We start from the raw sequence: 17004 nt of genomic DNA, 5'->3' as shown, positions 1-17004 counted from the left end.
TCCTGAACTACAGCCGTAGAAGAGCAGATAGAGAGGAAGGGGTATTCAGGGAACACTTAGGAAACAAGATAGGCAAGACTGTGGGTTGGTTGACTGTCAGGGGTGAGGACAAGCTGGCCTGGGTGGGAAAGTGCCATATGCTGAGAGGCAGGGACTGCCATCCCTCTCTTATCTAAGGAAACCAGCAAGGATGGAGTGACTTGCCCAAGATGCAAAAGTCTATCTGCTCTAAACTGTAGAGGCCTAGCTGATTTCCACAATGCCACATGTCTCCTGAGAACTTCCCAATCACCTCCCTCTACCATCTCTTATATCGTGAGATGATGGTACCAATTTTGGTCACTCTCTGTGTACAGATAGAGTTCAAACCCTTCAATGTATAACTGGCTGTGCTTTACAATGCTTACAGCCTGCGGGCCCCAGATGCCTATTGATTTGCAAAGGTAGGGAGGGGGTACATGAGATATTTTCAACATTTCAAAAAGCCTGATGTAAATTGCACATTTATTGACAATAAGATTGTGCAGGTTAACTGAAATGTCAAGTTTCTTTGCTTTGGAGTGGAATTATAACTTGGTACACTAGTGCTGGTTATCTCATTGATCTGCTCTCCTCATTGGCAGAGCTTCCATCAGCTTGTCTCTGAATAATTAAAATGGGAAAATAAATCAATCATTACTTAAATATGCATTGTTGTTTGGACAATAGAACATGGGACCTGTGGGGGAATAATATAAACAGTGGATGTTGTTGGAGAGTTTAGATAGCATTGCATGAAACTATGGGGATTAGGGATCAATGGAAGAGTGAAGGAGGAAGGGTTGTCCTTTGATGCCTCTCTGCCGGGGGTGGATGCCTCCTAGCTCCCCATACTATTGTCAGTATACCCAGCTCAGACCCCCCGTGCTCTGTGCTTCCCACTTATTACGTCTTCTAAATGACTGGTCCTGCATTCTATCCCATACCCTCCTTCTGCATCAGAGCCTTGCTCTTCAGTTTCTAATGTGACTGTTGCTCCACCTCTCTGAATTTGTGGGGATGCTGTCTACTGCACAGCAGCAAGGCTGAACCAGCGCTCAGCCTAGAAGACTTTCAGCATCCAATGAGAGTGTGAACTAAGAAGTCATTGATTCACGCTTTCAACGAGCCGTGTGCAAGGCATTCTGCCAGGTGTGGAGAACACCATGCCACTAGTGTGCAAGAGGGAGGGAGATTGATCCTACCCTCCCCTGTGCTTGCACCCACACACGTAACAGTAACCATTTGGAAGCAGTGCTGCTATCTCAGTCACCTGAGGGATGACTATGATCGTTAACATTTAGAGAGTAGCCACTATGCACGAGGTACTCATTGGCTTAAGATTCAGCCCCTGCCCCCAGGTACCTATAGTCAGGCTACAAAGATCAGACACGTGCACAGACAATAAAATAATACAGTAAGAGCCAAGATGGCGATGGAGGCAGAAAACACTACTGGAGTTCCAAGGAGGCAGGGCTCGTTGAGGACTGGTCTGGTTAAGGATACCTTCAAGAAGAGTGACATTTGGACAAGATTTTGAAGGATGGGTAGGATTTAGTTAAACAGAGAGGGGAGGGTATGCAGGCAGCAGGGACTGTGATGTGCAAAGTGTGGACAAGAAGGGGCATATTGTGTGCAGGCAGGAGGGAAGCGCACAGGAGGACTGGGGGCGCCTTTCAGCTCCAAATGTGGCGGCAGCTGCTGGTTTGGGCGCACGGCACTGGTTCTCCCCAGGGCATGGATCTATCTGTAGTGCTTGAGAAACAGGGTTTTCCTTGAAGCTCCTATTTGTAGAGGTTGGTCTTGCTTTCGGGCCATCTCTGACACCATTTTTCCAGATACTTTTGAGCAAAAAATGGCCATCCTCTTCCTGGGACTGTCTTCAGGAATTGCTGTCTGCTGAGGCAAAACCTAAGAAGCATACCTTTGCAAGGACAATGGGAGGTTTAGGATGGCCCTGCAGCGTGGCCCTGCGCCAGAGTCTTCAAGGAGGCTGAGGACAGCTCAGGAGCAGGGCTCCCAGGGTCTCCCCACTCAGCCCCCAGGAAGTCGTGCAACATCACTTATTTCTGGTAAATCAGGAACAAAGTGGCTCATAGTAATTGAAGCACCAATGCACAACAGCATGAGCACCTGCTCCTGTCTCTTCTCTCCCCAAAGTCTCGTCCCCATGTCCAGAGGTACGTTATTTTTGCAAGCAAAAACAAGTCTCTGTAACACTGCTGAGGTTCCCAGAGATGGGACACTTATCCTCAAGGGCAAATGACGGCCTATTAAGTTAGTGGTTATTATGGCATTCAAGGGTAGAGGGAAGGGTTCATTCTACAGCTTTATTTCTGGAAGAGCCACTGTCCTTGAAGGAAAAGTGCTACCAAGCGTATACTCAAGCAGCTCAGTGAAGCACTAACATAAATCCGATGATTTGCTTTGTTTATGGAATGAATGAGATTCTTCTTTCATTTCTGCCCAAGAGTAGATGCTACCAGAAGCCTGAACTCCTTACTAGATGAGAGAAGATATGATCATAAGTATTAAGACTATGGCTATTGTTTTCTTTAAAAAAAACTAAACTAAACTAAACTAAGAAAAGCTCATATACCTAATGAGTGTGGCCCTTCAACAGACTTCTCAGGCTTCCAGAACTAGTTCATAAACCTCTGAGTAAGTAACAATGAGCCTTCTTGTTTTATACTCACATTTTGTTTTGGATTGAAAATCATATTATTTAGTCTAATCACCTATTTGCCAAAATTTGGGCTGTTTTAAAAAAATCAATCCATTCTCAACAAAGATGACAATTTGTTGCCTTGAAGGCTGTCAAAAGACTACATCTATACACTAAGGACCATTCCCAAAGAAAAGTGTTAAGAATGAGCTTTCTGATAGAGGCATTTCTGCAGTAAAGGTTTAGCCTATCAGGAAAATGCCTTTGAAGGTCATAAAATTCATTTGGCTGTATAAGTTCTGGTGTGTATGCTAAAATAATCAGTCACGTTACTTTATAGTCACACCTCGTACTCTCGTTCTGGAAAATCAATAAAGTGAGGAGAAGGCTAGGGATATTGTATATAACTATTTAAAAGAGAGAAAACAAAAAATAATATTCTGTGAAAATGGTCCTCGAGGAAGCACAGACCTAGTTTTCATAAGCAGGCTCAATTTTATCTCCAAGCTCATCGCTGAGTTATTAAAGCAAAATACCTATCATATCCTAGACAAAAAGACAAAAAATAAAAAAGGGAAATAGCATGCATCCTTCTCTCGATGCTCTGGGGCACTGGAAATTATCCGTGGCCTTTAAAATGTGTTTCCAAAATGTGTCCATTATTCACCCTCTTAATGTTTTGTTCCACCACATGTTACAAACCCTGATGTTGCCCTCACCTGTGCTGCTTCCTCACCTGAAATTTTCTCCTTCCCCTCGTCTGCCAAGTCAATTCTTGCCTGCATTTCAAGACGCTTCTGTTTTCCAAAGCCACCTCTGACTGGCTGGCAACCCAGCAAGGCTGAGGGACTGGGGCTGGAAGGTGAGAAGCATGAATCGTGCACAAAGCTACAATGAGGCCCCTAAAAGCTGCTTCTAGATTGTATTTCCAGGCCTCCGGGACACTCTGTCAGTGCCATGGGAACTGCCACCGAGGATGAGGAGGGTGTCCAGGTGAAAGAGGGAGCAGTCACTTGGGGACCACTTGAGCTTTATCAGGTTTGTTTTTACCAGCAGCTGCTAGGTTGAGCACAGACCCGCCGTAGCATCAACAGATGAAGCAGTCATGGAGTCCAGATCTAGAAGGCGCTCGGTGGCCTTTCACTTTGTTGATAATTTCCTTTGCTGTGCAGAAGCTTTTGTTTGATCTTGTTCCACGTATTTATTTTTGATTTTGTTGCTGTGCTTTGAGTGCCATATCCGAAACATCATTGCCAAGACCACTGTCAAGAGCTTCCCCCATGTTCTCATCTAAGAGTTTTACAGTTTCAAGTCTTACACTTACATCTTTAGTGTATTTCAAGTTTATTTTTGTGTATGGTATAAGGGTTCAATTTCATTCTTTTACATGTGATTATCCAGTTTCCCCAACATCATTTATGAACAGACTGTCCTTTCCCCATTGTGTATTTTTGACTACTTTGTCAAAAGTTAATTGACTGTATATGCATGGGTTTATTTCTGGATGCTTCATTCTGTTCCATTGGTCTATGTTTCTGTTTTTATGCCAGGACCATACTGTTTTGACCTCTGTAGCTTTGTAAGATAGTTTGAAATCAGAAAATGTGATGCCTCCAGCTTTGTTCTCCTTCCTCAAGATTGCTTTCGCTATTTGGGGTCTTCTGTGGTTCCATACAAATTTTAGGATTTTTTTCTATGTCTTTGGAAAATGCCATTGGAATTTTGATAGGAATTGTGTTGAATCTGTAGATCATTTTGATTGGTATGGATATTTTAACAATATTAATTCTTCTGTGAACGTGGAATATCTTTCCATTTATTTTGTTTCATCTTCAGTTTCTTTCATTAGTGTCTTATCATTTTCAATGTACAGATCTTTTACCTCCTTAGTTAAACTTATTCCTAAGTATTCTATTCTTTTCTTTCTTTTTTTAGTATTCTATTCTTTTTGATGCTATTGTAAATGGGATTATTTTCTTTATTTCTTTTTTCAGATAGTTTCTTGTTAGTATACAGAAATGCAACTGATTTTTGTATGTTGATTTGTATTGTGCAAATTTAATGAATTCATTAACTAGTTTTAATAGCTTTTTGGTAGCATCTTTAGGATTTTGTATATATAAGATCATGTGATCTGCAAACAGAGACAGTTTTACTTCTTTTCTGATTTGGGTGCCTTTTATTTCTTTTTCTTGCCTAATTCCTCTGGCTAGAACTCCCAGCATTGTGTTGAATAGGAATGGTGAGAGTGGGCATCCTTGTCTTATTTCTGATCTTAGAGGAAAAATTTCCAGCTTTTCACTGTTGAGTATGATGTTAGCTGTGGGCTTGCCATATATGGCCTTTATTATGTTGAGGTACATTCCTTCTACGCCTAATTTGTTGAGAGTTTTTATCATGAAAAGAAGTTGGATTTTGTCAAGTGCTTTTTCTGCATCTATTGAGATGCTCATACAATTTTTATCCTTCGTTCTCTTCATGTATCACATTTATTGATTTGCAGATGTTGAACCATCCTTGCATCCCAAGGAGCAATGGTTTATTTTATTTTATTTTATTTTATTTTATTTTCAGGGAAAGATTTGCTCTGAGCTAACGTCTGCTCCAATCTTCCTCTTCTTTTTTTTTCCACCCCAAAGCCCCAGTATGTAGTTGTATATCCTAGTTGTAAGTCCTTCTAGTTCTTCTATGTGAGCCACTGCCATAGCATGGCAACTGAGATACAGGTGGCATGGTTCCACAACTGGGAAGCAAACCCAAGCCACCAAAGTGTTGGGCGCCGAACTTTAACCACCGAGCCATTGTTGCTGGCTCAGCAATGGTTTCTTTTAAATACAGCCTTGGACTAAATGTGGATCTAGAATTAGAATCCAGTTCTTCCACATATAAAGCAAGCTGTCTGAGAAAGAAACTTCCAAGTACAGTGATGAACTTTTTCATTATAGTCTTAAGTCTTAATAATCACCAATCACATTTTACTTTAACCTGATCTTAGAACGAGACTTGATCAGAACACTAACTCACCCTGATTCCTGTTTTAATGTCCAATTGATTCATACCTCTGGGTCTTGGGCTCCCTGAGCTTTAAATGCAGCTTGGCATTCAAAGTCCTTCCACCTTTCCAAGACAGCTCTTCTCAGCCTCCACCATCTCCCTATATTTACCTGCTGTGACTGTTTAGCTACTTAATGGAACAGCCACAGCTTACCTTTCTCACTGCCCCATGAGCCGATACTGTCTCTCATTACTCCAATGTCCCCGGGACATTCTTCTCTGCTGGTAGAAATAGTGACATTACAACCCTAAAACACCCATCCCAAAGTATAAAACTGCTTTCCTCTTCACCGCTAGAGAAGAGTAATTTCCTACTCTTTTTAGAAAAGTTTCTCGTTTTTCGTTCTGTAATTCATACTTATTAAAGAAATATGGAAGATGAAAAAAGACTAAAAGAAGGAATAAAAATAATCCCACCACTGAAAGAAAAGCACTTTTAATATTTGGCTATTTCCTTACGCTCTTTCAGAAAGAATAAAGAAATCTTTATCTTACCAACAGGAATCCACCTACCAATTCTTAGATATGCTTGTAAGTTTAAATACAGTAGTGCTTAAGGTGCCTCGAGCAATATTCAACCAGTGCAATTTATCTCGTACATCAAATCTTTTCCAGAAGTCAGAATTTCAAACAATTTTATACAGACAAATTAGTTTTTAAAATGTCTTATCACGTGTGTTAATCACTTTCGCCTGTGCTTCAAGTAACTTCTAGCTAATATATTCTCCATACGCAGCGGAGCAGCTCCCATCCCCACAGACACCAGTTCACGCTGCTCAGCCATGTAACTGTCAACTTAAGTGATCGTCGTTGAAAAATTGTGTCAAATGCAGTTTAGGGAAAACTGTCAAAATATACTCAGCCTATTTTATAACGGTCTCTTTTTAAATGAAATTAACTCTTTTGTCTTCTTTCCAAATTCGCACATCCACTTGGTAATTGAGAAGTGTTTATTAAGCACACGCCATGGTTTCTGCTCTGCGAGGTGAGTGGGGATGCAAAAACAGTGCACCTGCAACAGTTAGAAAAGTGGACACCAAGTTGGTGCAAACTGAAAACACAATGGGCTTTCAGGAAAGGGAGTGATTCACGAGGGCAAAGGAATTAAGATTTGTACTGAACTGTGAGGGCTAAGAGAAGAACCAGCAAGAAAAATACCAGCAGAGAGTCGAGGCTGGAATAGCCTTCAGCCAACCCTTATTAGGCACCAACTACATGCCAGGCATTGTGAGAGATACGGGAGGATGAGAGACGAAAAGCAGCCCTGAGTGGGGGCTTGTAAGTGCCTTGGGAAAACAGGAAAAGTTTTCCTGAGGAGACTCCCTGAACTTAGCATTGAAGGAAGGGGAGGAGGAAGGGAATTCCAAGAAGGGCGCCTAGCAAAGACAAAGATATGGATACACGCCATCACGTGACCATTCACAGAACCACATACAGCTCAGAGTGTCAGGGAGAAGCGGGCCAACAAGGCAACTGAAAGAGACAGGAGCCAAAGCCTAAGTCCCAGGTCCTGGGCTGATGAACGTGTACTTCTTAACTTGACCCCCGTCAACCACATGCTAGGAGAACACAAGTTTCTGGAATTGCAATGAGATATGAGCCCTCACCTCTGCCTTGAAAGAACACACAGGCTGGTTGGGGAGGCAAGAAGCAGTCCTCCTAATCTTACCTCCTCAGAGTTTAGGCTCTCCAAGGCAATCTTACCAGGCCCAACAGCAGGGGTAACTTTTAAAGGAAAGACCACAGAGTTTGAATGTTCAGGAGACGCCACCCTCCACAATTTCTCCTCAGGAGCCAGATGCCTGTGGGGGTCTCTCCACCTCCAGCTTTCCCTGAGCACCTCTCTCTCTCCCACATGTGTCTCTCTAGAGAATGAAGTGGGAGGGAGGCCCCACCTCACTCAAGATAATGTCTGTTGCTCAGAGGCTGTCTGGAGTCTTGCCTAGAAGATGAGGGTGGAGACCCAAGGATGGTTCCCTTGAGCTGGATCCAGGGATAGACCCAGGCATGCCCTCCTGCTGCCTCCTCCCCTTCAGCGTTATCTTTTCCAGACATGCAGCTCACCCTAGAACCTCCAGGTCTCCTCCTGCCTTGGGCGTCTGATCCAGACCTCCTGTCTCCTGACCTTGTACCAGGACTTCACTCCATGCCTGGCACACATTAACAGATCAATAAATATTTTTGTGATAACAAATGGAAGTCAGCCTTCACTTCCTATTCACCACCTCTGGTTCATGCCTTTATCTAATCTCTGTGTCTTTGGCCCAGGTTATTAATATGGCCCCGGGAATAGGTTACAAATGCACAGCTGGCTTGCTAAATGGTGCAGGGTTATTGTCTGTGACTCTCTGATCAATGCTGATTATAAACTCCCAGTTATAGCAGCTTATCAGTCAGGACATATGCCCCTTTCCATGACCAGAGCAACATTAATGTCTGCAGTTCACTCATTCATTCATCAAACATTTATCAAGGCCATACTATATCTCAGGCACTGAGCTAGGAGTTAAGAATACAAAAAGAGATAATAAAGACAGAAACAAAAGTGTAGTCAAGTATGTAATATAAACATTGATGCTGTGAGACCACCATGACGACTGAGGTGAGACACGCTTTGAGAATCACAGAGCATAGCTATAGACGAGAAATTAATATTAACAAGCATATTAATAAAAAATTTAAAATATACCTAAAGCACTAAAGACTTCTTTTCCTCTGCATTTAGGTTACATAGATGATGGTTAATTACAGTGGTTGACACCTACTAAGCACCTACTATGTGTCAGGTACTGCTGTGTGTATCACTGAGCTCATTGAGATGGCTGGATTAATGGAGTGGGGGAGCACCATTTGCTCCTAGTTTTGCATGTGGCTAGTTTTAAGGCAAGCTAAGCTACACTGAGAAAAGTTCAAAAGATAATTAAACCAGTTAAAAAGCAAAACAGCAGTGGGACTGAAGCTGGGTTTCAGAGCCAATTTCCGAGAAGTAATTTCATCATCATAGAACATCAAACGCGAATTCCATTTTCAGCTATGCAAATTCCAAAAGAATAATACCTCATATTTGCATAATGCTTGATGCTTTTCAAAGTGCTTTCCCAGTTATTAATCTAGAGGAGACTTTATTACCACCGGAAACACAAATTGAAATTCTGTTCAAACTCAAGTTCGCCATTATTTTTTCCACTTTCCCCTCAAAAGCCAGGGCTGCCTAGATCCAGGTGCTTTTGATTGAGTAACTCTAAGAAGTTTAACCGACAGGGTGAATATGCATAAATGTCACATCTTGTGGAGACTTCAATCTGCAGACACAGGAACTTCAACTGAGCCAGACTTTGGAAGACCCCCTGTGAAATTAACAAAGTCACAGGGAGCTACTCTCAGTTCCAATTTGAGATCCTTTCAGGGTCTCAAACTTTGTGGGCTCTGCATGTACTACGTTCATCAGAATCTATTCCCTTCTATCAAACATTGGGAAATTAGTTGCACCTCTTTTTCCAGAAACCTACAGAAATCCCAGCGACTTTGCACAAAGTGGCCCACGATGCCAGACAGCTTCTATGTCTTTTTTGTTTTTAATGTACTGTGAGCCAAGAGGCTGAATCCGCTGTAAATCCAACAAGGGGAGAGGGTCTTAGGAAAACGAGGTGAGAAGATATGACAGAGTGCGAGAAAATACTTCTACTCAAACCTTTCCAATTTGTTTCTTTTTCCATCTCTTTCAAACTTAATTATGTGTAGCGTTCTCAGTCACTGAATCACCAACCTTTCCTGACACCTCAATCTCATGCATTTTAGCAAAAGATTAACCTGGCTGTTTGCTTTTAATTCTGAAGCTGTGTTAATACTCAACTCCCTCTAGATTAGAAAAGAAGAAAAACACACTCCCACATACCCCACCTGGCTCCAGCGAGGCTCCAGGGCTGCTATTTCTGACAACATCACAGTCATTGCAACGTGCTGGCTGCACTTACCATTTCAAGAGGGCCAAGAGGACCACTGACAGGGCCACCGTCACCATGAGGCCATTCACTTCTAGTTGGAGAAAGCTCAAGACTTCCATTGTTCCTCAGAGACCCTAGAGGGGTGGTCCTCCAGAGGAAAGAGGGAGGCTGGGAGCCCTGCTGTTACAGGAACCAGATGGAAGAAGGAATGGGAGACCAAGAAAACATCACATCAAGTGGGTCCCCCAAAATGTGCTCTTTCTCAGAGTGTCTCCTTATAAAGAGGAAGGAAGAGGAGGGGAAAACAAAGGGTTTCAGTGTTATGCAATGAATCAGCAACTTTATTTTCTCGATGACTATGCCGTCAATAAACATTTATGTTAACTTCCCTGGGAAGCAGCCGTGGACCTGGCCCCATGTTTGCTGAGAAACAAAATGGTTGCAACCATAGATTTCTACTTTGACAAGTGGTCCTTAAAAAAAACTCCTCTCCAAAATAATAATAATTCTTCATAATTAAATGAAGATACGGGTCAGGAGACTCTGAATATCCCATAAAAATATAGGACCAGACATTAGCCTGATGAAAAATACTGGCTCATGGAGGACATCCATCCTACAAAATTCATTGATTCTTGGGGTCTGATGACTCTTCTGGAGTCAGAGGGATCCTTGGTGACTGGCTTTTGGAACAGACCAAACTCTTGCCTAGGTCAGTGCTCTCATCATGAGTGAGAGAATTTCTTAAATGTCTGAAAGCATATCCATAGGCTTATGTGTGAGTCCTTTGTTTTAGCTCTGACCTTATCTGACTAAAGTAGACTGAATCATTTTTTGCTTATTAGTCAGTATACCACACCTTTGGTGTTGGGGAAAGTGTATGAAAGAGGAAATTGTTCACTCTCTATGACATTCATCCATCCATTCAATGTGTATGGGCACCAGATTCTGCGCTGAGTTTACAGACAGTGTTTGGAAAGTAGAGTTAGCACTGGACTCTGGAAAATTCTCTCTGGGGAGAGACAGACAATAAACAGGTAGACAAATAAATAAGTAATTGCAAGTTGAGAACAGTGTTGTGCAGGTCATGAACATGGAGCTGTGATTGAGAACAACTCGGGTGACCCGTTAAGAGAATGTCGTTGTGGAGCTGGCCTTATGGCGTAGTGGTTAAGTTCGCACACTCTGCTTTGGCGGCCTGGGGTTCACGGGTTCCAATCCCGGGCACGGACCTACTCACTGCTCATCAAGCCATGCTGAGGCAGGCATCCCACACATAAAGAAGAGGAAGATGGGCACAGATGTTAGCTCAGGGCCAATCTTCCTCAGCAAAAAGAGGATTGGCGGCAGATGTTAGCTCAGAGCTAGTCTTCCTCAAAAAAAAAAAAAGAGTGTTGTGGGGAAATGTGTCTGAAGAGGAAAGCTTGAAGCTGAGATTTTCAGTTGAGGAAGAATCTGTCATGTAAAGAGCCATGGGCAAAGCCTTCCAGGCAAAAAGGGGGACAGAGGTAAAAGCTCTAAGGTGGGGAAGAACTTCCCATGTTGTGGGAACTGGAAAGAGGCCAGTTCTGCTGGAGCATAGTGGGCCAGCTGGGAAAAGATGTAGACATGGCTAGACATGGACAGCACAGAGCCACGGTGAGAAGCTTGGGCTTCATTTTATGTGCCACTTAAGGTTTTAATATGATTGTATTTACATTTGTTAAAATCATTCTCGCTGCACTTGAAGAATTCATTGGAAGGGAGCAAGAAGAAAAGTAGGGAGGCCACTTAGAAGACCATTGTGTTCATCTCGAGATGAGGCAGCTCAGACTAGAGTAGGGATGGGAGGTGGAATGAATTTGAAAGACATTTTGGGGGTGGACTCTGCAGAATTTCCTGGTGGATGGGACGTGAAAGGGAAGGGGAAGGAGCGAAGGCGCCTGACACCCAGGCTCCTGACTTGAGCTATGCGTGTCTAGGGGTGCCACTTACTGAGACGGGGGAGACAGGGGATTACTGGGAAAATTAAGAGTGCAGTTTTGGTCCTGTTAAGTTTGAGATGGCTGGGGGACATCTGAGTGGAGCTGTCAAGTCAGAGGGGAGTCTTGGCTGAAAATATAAATAATAATAATTAATAATGACAATGCCATTTATGGAGTACTCTGTGCTAGTTACTATTCTAAGAGTGTTCATATGTGTTAACTTATTTAATCCTCATAAACACCCCTTTGAGGTAAATCTTATTAACCCCATTTTATAGCAAGAGAAATTGAGGCATGGAATATATGACTCCAAAACCCATTCTCTTAACAAAAGATTATATTCAAACATGGAAGGCCTCAATATACAAATGGGATTTAAATCCGGAGGACTAGATGAGCTCTAGCCACAAATAAGACAGTGACCCACACAGCTACCAAGTACTTTCCCAGTTCTTCCCTTCTCTCTGACCATTTGCCTACCTCCCTGTTCTGCATTCCTGCTAAGGTACCCCCTTGACAGCTGCACCCCATCGGGACCCAAGTGTGCCAGGCTCCAGCCCAGCCCTTGCGGACTTGCCCTCCCCTCTCCATATTCTTTGCCCCCTTTGTTCCATTTGATCACTACCGTACCGAGACATTAACGGATCTGTGTCTTCCCGCTCACAAAACAGAGCTACACTTCAACAAGGGGCATCTGAAATACGATATATAGGAGCCACTGTGTGGGGTGTGGGAGGATAGCAAGCTGGTGTGGAGAGAGCAAGCTCATCATGGCCACGATTCAGAGTTGGAAGGACCTCAGATATTACTTAGACTGGTGTACATATCAGAAAGTTGCTCAGAAAAAAAATTTTTTTTAAGATTCCAAGGTGAAATAAATGTGCAAAATGCTGGTGTAAGCCTCAATGAGTAAGTTTGTTTACTTCAGACCTCTCAGAGACTTGAACCTGCGAATGCGCCCTGGGAAGCTCTGAGAGTGGGATGCAGAGAGCGGCATTTCATAAGCATATCTGACCACAGCATCCTTCGTAAAGGAACATTTATTAACACATCCAGGATGTAGTGTTCTTAGGAACATGCTTTGAGAAATGTGGACCAAGCCCAACTCTTATTTATAGAAGAGGAAATGGAAACCCAGAAAGAGAAAGTGACTAATGCAAAGTCCCATTGCTACCCGGTGAGAGAGCCCAGGTCTCCCATCTCTTTCCAGGTTCTGCGTCTCGAGTATGCTCCTCACGTCACCCATGGACATGTTGCCCACGGACATGTCACCCATGGACATGTCGCCCATGCACTATGTGCAGGCCCCACCCTGTTCATGGAGACGCCTTTCAATGTTGGTGGCCAGCTCAGAGATGCCTGACTTTCTTGAGGGGTTGCCAGCTCCCCTAGTGACGCTGAGTCCACTCATTCATTCCTCCAACAAATATTTTTGGAGCCCTTCCTACGTGATTTGTGGAAGCTCTAAATGCCGTGGAAAGACCATCACAGCCTTTCTACACTCACCTCAGCGCAGAGATAATACTTAGTGAACTATGGACAGTAAATTAACCAGGATGGAGTGGAAGGGTCAGATATGAGTGATATTAAGGATTTTCATCAGGACAGTAATATCATTAAGGATGTATTACAATTTTATACCTATGATGCAATACAGGGGCACTCTGGCTGGGATTTTTCTGGGATGAAGGACAGACTGTTGTCATGATATTTACCATAATTAAACATTAGGCCTTTCTTCTCTGGATATTTTCTTTCTTTCTTTTCTTTTGGTGAGGAAGATTTGCCCTGAGCTAACATCCATTACCAATTTTCCTCTATTTTGTGGGTGAGTCACTACCACAGCATGGCTTGATGAGTGCTGTAGGTCCACACCTGGAATCTGAACCCGCGAACCCAGGCTGCTGAAGCGGAGTGCACTGGACTTAACCACTATGCCATGGGGCAGGCCCCTGGATGTTTTCTTTTTAATATATATCTACCAAAAACAATCAATTATACAGAACTGTATAGAAAATATCCTATATTCCGAACTCCCAGAGACAAACTCTGTTAATGAATTAGTATATATCCTCCCATCTTTTTTTACGCATATACAAACATAGGTATATTTTTAGTTTATATGCAAACGAGATCATGATATCCATTCCATTCTGCAACTGGCCTTTTTCACTGACTGCATCGTGAATATCTTTCCACATTCATGCCTAGAGATATACGTCATTTGCTACTTGGCATGCCACTCTACGGCTGTGTAATTTATTTAGCCCATCCTCTACTGAATGCCATTTGTCATTTCCAAGTTTTCCCAACTACACAGGAGGCTGCAGGGAACATCCTTGAACATGTCACGATGTCCTTGTGTGAGGCTGTCCTGAGCGACCTTCTTAGAAGTGGAATTGCTGGCCCAAAGAGGGGCTTTTCAAAAATGCCAGTAGGGGCTGCTCTCCAGAAAGGCAGTTTCGATTTCCCCTCCCTCGAGCTGTGGCTTGAGATGCCCATTTACCCCACTTGGTAGGACACCCCCTGTGCCCCAGAGCTTTTCCCTTCTGTCTCAACCCACTCCAAGTCTATCTTTTTTTTCTCCTACATCCAGGCAGACACCTCCCCCAGAGTTGAGTCAACTGTTTTGACTTAAGTCTTGTGTTTCTTTTTAAAGCTTTCACTCCATAAATTCTGTGGTATTTCCTCCATGTTCCCTGTGTTTAAAAACTGCCCTGCAGATGTCTAAGTGGTGCCTTCCTCCTCTGCCGAAGGTTCCCAGCTGGCCTGCTCAAAGCCTGGTGTCTCTGGCGTGGGTTGATACATGGGGCATGTTCTCTCTGCCATGCAGGACCCCCAGGAAAAGGAAAATGGGGCTTACTCAGCACCACACAAGTTCAAAGGACGTTTACCTATCACTTCATTTCAGCCTTGGAGCAACCTGGGGAGTAGAGGAGCAGGACTTTTCATTCTTGGGTTCCAAGCTAAAGACACTGGAGCTCAGAGATGTTACATGACTGTCTGAAATCATACACTGAATAAATTCTAGAGGCCAGGCTCAACTCCCAATTTCTGGCTATAAACCCATTGTTTCTTCCACTAAATCTAAAGTCACGTCTTGGTTTAAATAATAGTTTACTAAGCCAGCCTACAGTTGTGCTATAGTTCATTTCTTTGTTTACCGCCCTGGGGTGCAGAGTTGCTGCAGTTAAGGAAGATAGAAGGATGGTGTGTGCCTGTGGACAGCTTTATGTCCTTGCAGAAGATACTGGGGCCCCTTTTGAGAGGGTGAAAACCTCAGCTAGCCCCAATTCAGCCCAATCTTCTCAGCATCGTCCAATATCTTAGGGACTGTTTGTCCAATTTCTGAGAACATGGGGTCAGATTAGCAGGGCTCATCTGTTCCTTCATTCCTTCAGTCAACAAACATTTATTGAACAATTGCTAGGCACTAGGCACCAGGAACAGAATCCCAGCATATAAGATGCAGGTCTTGTCACCAAGGAACTCAACTTCCAGGATAGGGAAGCAGACATGTAAACCTAAATACCATCAGTCTTGTTGGTACTATGACAAAATACGTACAGGGCACAGAGGGAGCAAAAATGGGAGGGAGGAGGGGCCGGCCCCTTGGCCTGGTGGTTAAGTACCATGTGCTCCGCTTTGGTGGCCTGGGTTTGGTTCCCAGGCACAGACCTACACCACTCATTGCAGCCATCCTGTGGTGGTGACTCATGTACAAAATACAGGAAGACTGGCACAGATGTTAGCTCAGGGCAAATCTTCCTCAACCACAACAACGACAACAAAAAATAGGAGGAAGCAGATTGGTAAGAGGTTTGAACAGATGACGCCTAAGTTTAGACTGGACAGATGACTTCACCAAGCAGATGAGAGTTGGACAGATGAGCTCGGAGAGGGAGCACAGCCAATGCTTGCTCCAAGGCATCAGAAGCTGGGAGTGAGTGAGGAGGATGGGGAGATACTCAGATGCCAGGTTCTGTAGGGCATTGTGAGCCATGCCAAGGAGTTTACACTTTATTCTATGATCATTGGGAAGCCAGAGTAGGAGCCAAAATTGAACAGCAACATGATTAGATTTGCTTTTGGAAATTTCCCTCAGGAGGCAGATTGGATAGGTTATACATGAGATGGCAAGACCAATGAAGAGGCTGCTGGTCATCTAGGTAAGAGATGATGGCCTGAATAAAGCAGTAGACTTGGAAATGGAGAAGAGAGGACTGGGTTTTGAGATTACTGGGAAAGTAGAATCAACAGTATTTGGTCATTGATGGAGTGTGGGAGAGAAAACGCGGAGGTGAGGGTAACTCCTCAATTTCTGGCTCTGTTGATTGAGCCCAAATGGTGCCATACACCACAACAAGGACTTGGAAGAAGGAACAAGTGGAGGGAAATTATCGCGGTTTCAGTGGTGAGCACACTGAGCCCCTGGTGGTCACACAGGTAAAGATGCTCAGGAGGCAGCCAGACCTGGAGCGGTCAGGAGAGAAATCAGAAGTAAGGAAGTAGTTTTAGTTTTAAGAGCCATCTGCATATGGATGAGGCAAAGCCATAAGGATAAATTTGGCCACAGAGAACAGATAGAGCACTGGGAAGTGGACCACAGGAGAGAACACTAACAAGAGCAGGCTTGCAGGGCAGGGGCAAAGAGGAGCCTGAAAGGAGACTGAGTTGGGATAGGCTGAGAGAGAGCAGGAAAACCTGCAGAGGGGCCCTATTTTAGTGCTTAAGGACATAGCTTTTTGTTTTCAAATGACCTGGGTTCAATTCCAACCACTTTCAGTCCTTGAGCTTTGATGGTCTTGGAAAGCTGTTTAACCTCTCCGAGCCCCAGTTTCTCATCTATAACGTGAGCATAAGTGTATGTACTTCACAGGGTTGTCGTGAGGAAAATGAGGTGCCTGTGCAGCGTGCTCCACAGAGCTTTACATAGCAAGCGCTTTTACATGTGGTCTGTCACCGTTCTCACCAAAGCCACAGGTGGACAGTTGTAAGAAACAGGAAATGACCAAGGGTGTGAATGTTACAGAAACACCAAGTGAGGAGGACACCCAAGCCACTTTGGATTTGGCAGTTCGGTCGTTACAGCCACCCCCAGAACGGCTTTGGTGAAGTGGTGGGTGTGGAGAGGCAGAACCAGAGAAAAGGAGGTTCGGAAAGGACTGATTCAGCCTTCTCTGTCCATCTCTTTGGCCCCATGGCTGAGACATGGGAGAAGACAGAGGTTTGGACTGGCTAGAATAGAATTTCCCGGTGCCACTGTTTGTGGGACCCACATGAAGTGATAACATCTCCCATGTTAGGAGACCTGCGGGAGATGGCAGCCATCTGTGTGTTTCCCGTCCTACGATAAGGA

General features: G+C 43.8%; 1 protein-coding gene across 1 annotated transcript in view; it reads right to left on the bottom strand.

Moving 5' to 3' along the window:
- Positions 1-9976, bottom strand: part of TBXAS1 (thromboxane A synthase 1) — a 142317-nt gene extending 132341 nt beyond the window's left edge. The window contains exon 1 of the mRNA XM_001496553.7: positions 9712-9976. Within this exon, the coding sequence (XP_001496603.4) occupies positions 9712-9800 (89 nt within the window). The 5' untranslated portion in view covers positions 9801-9976. The remainder of the gene's footprint in view (positions 1-9711) is intronic.
- Between the last annotated feature and the right edge of the window lie 7028 nt (positions 9977-17004).

The sequence above is a fragment of the Equus caballus genome, chromosome 4 (assembly GCF_041296265.1).
Source record: "Equus caballus isolate H_3958 breed thoroughbred chromosome 4, TB-T2T, whole genome shotgun sequence".
Lineage (NCBI taxonomy): Eukaryota > Metazoa > Chordata > Mammalia > Perissodactyla > Equidae > Equus > Equus caballus.
The sequence above is the reverse complement of the archived record's forward strand: the minus strand, read 5'-3'. Positions and strand labels throughout refer to the sequence as shown.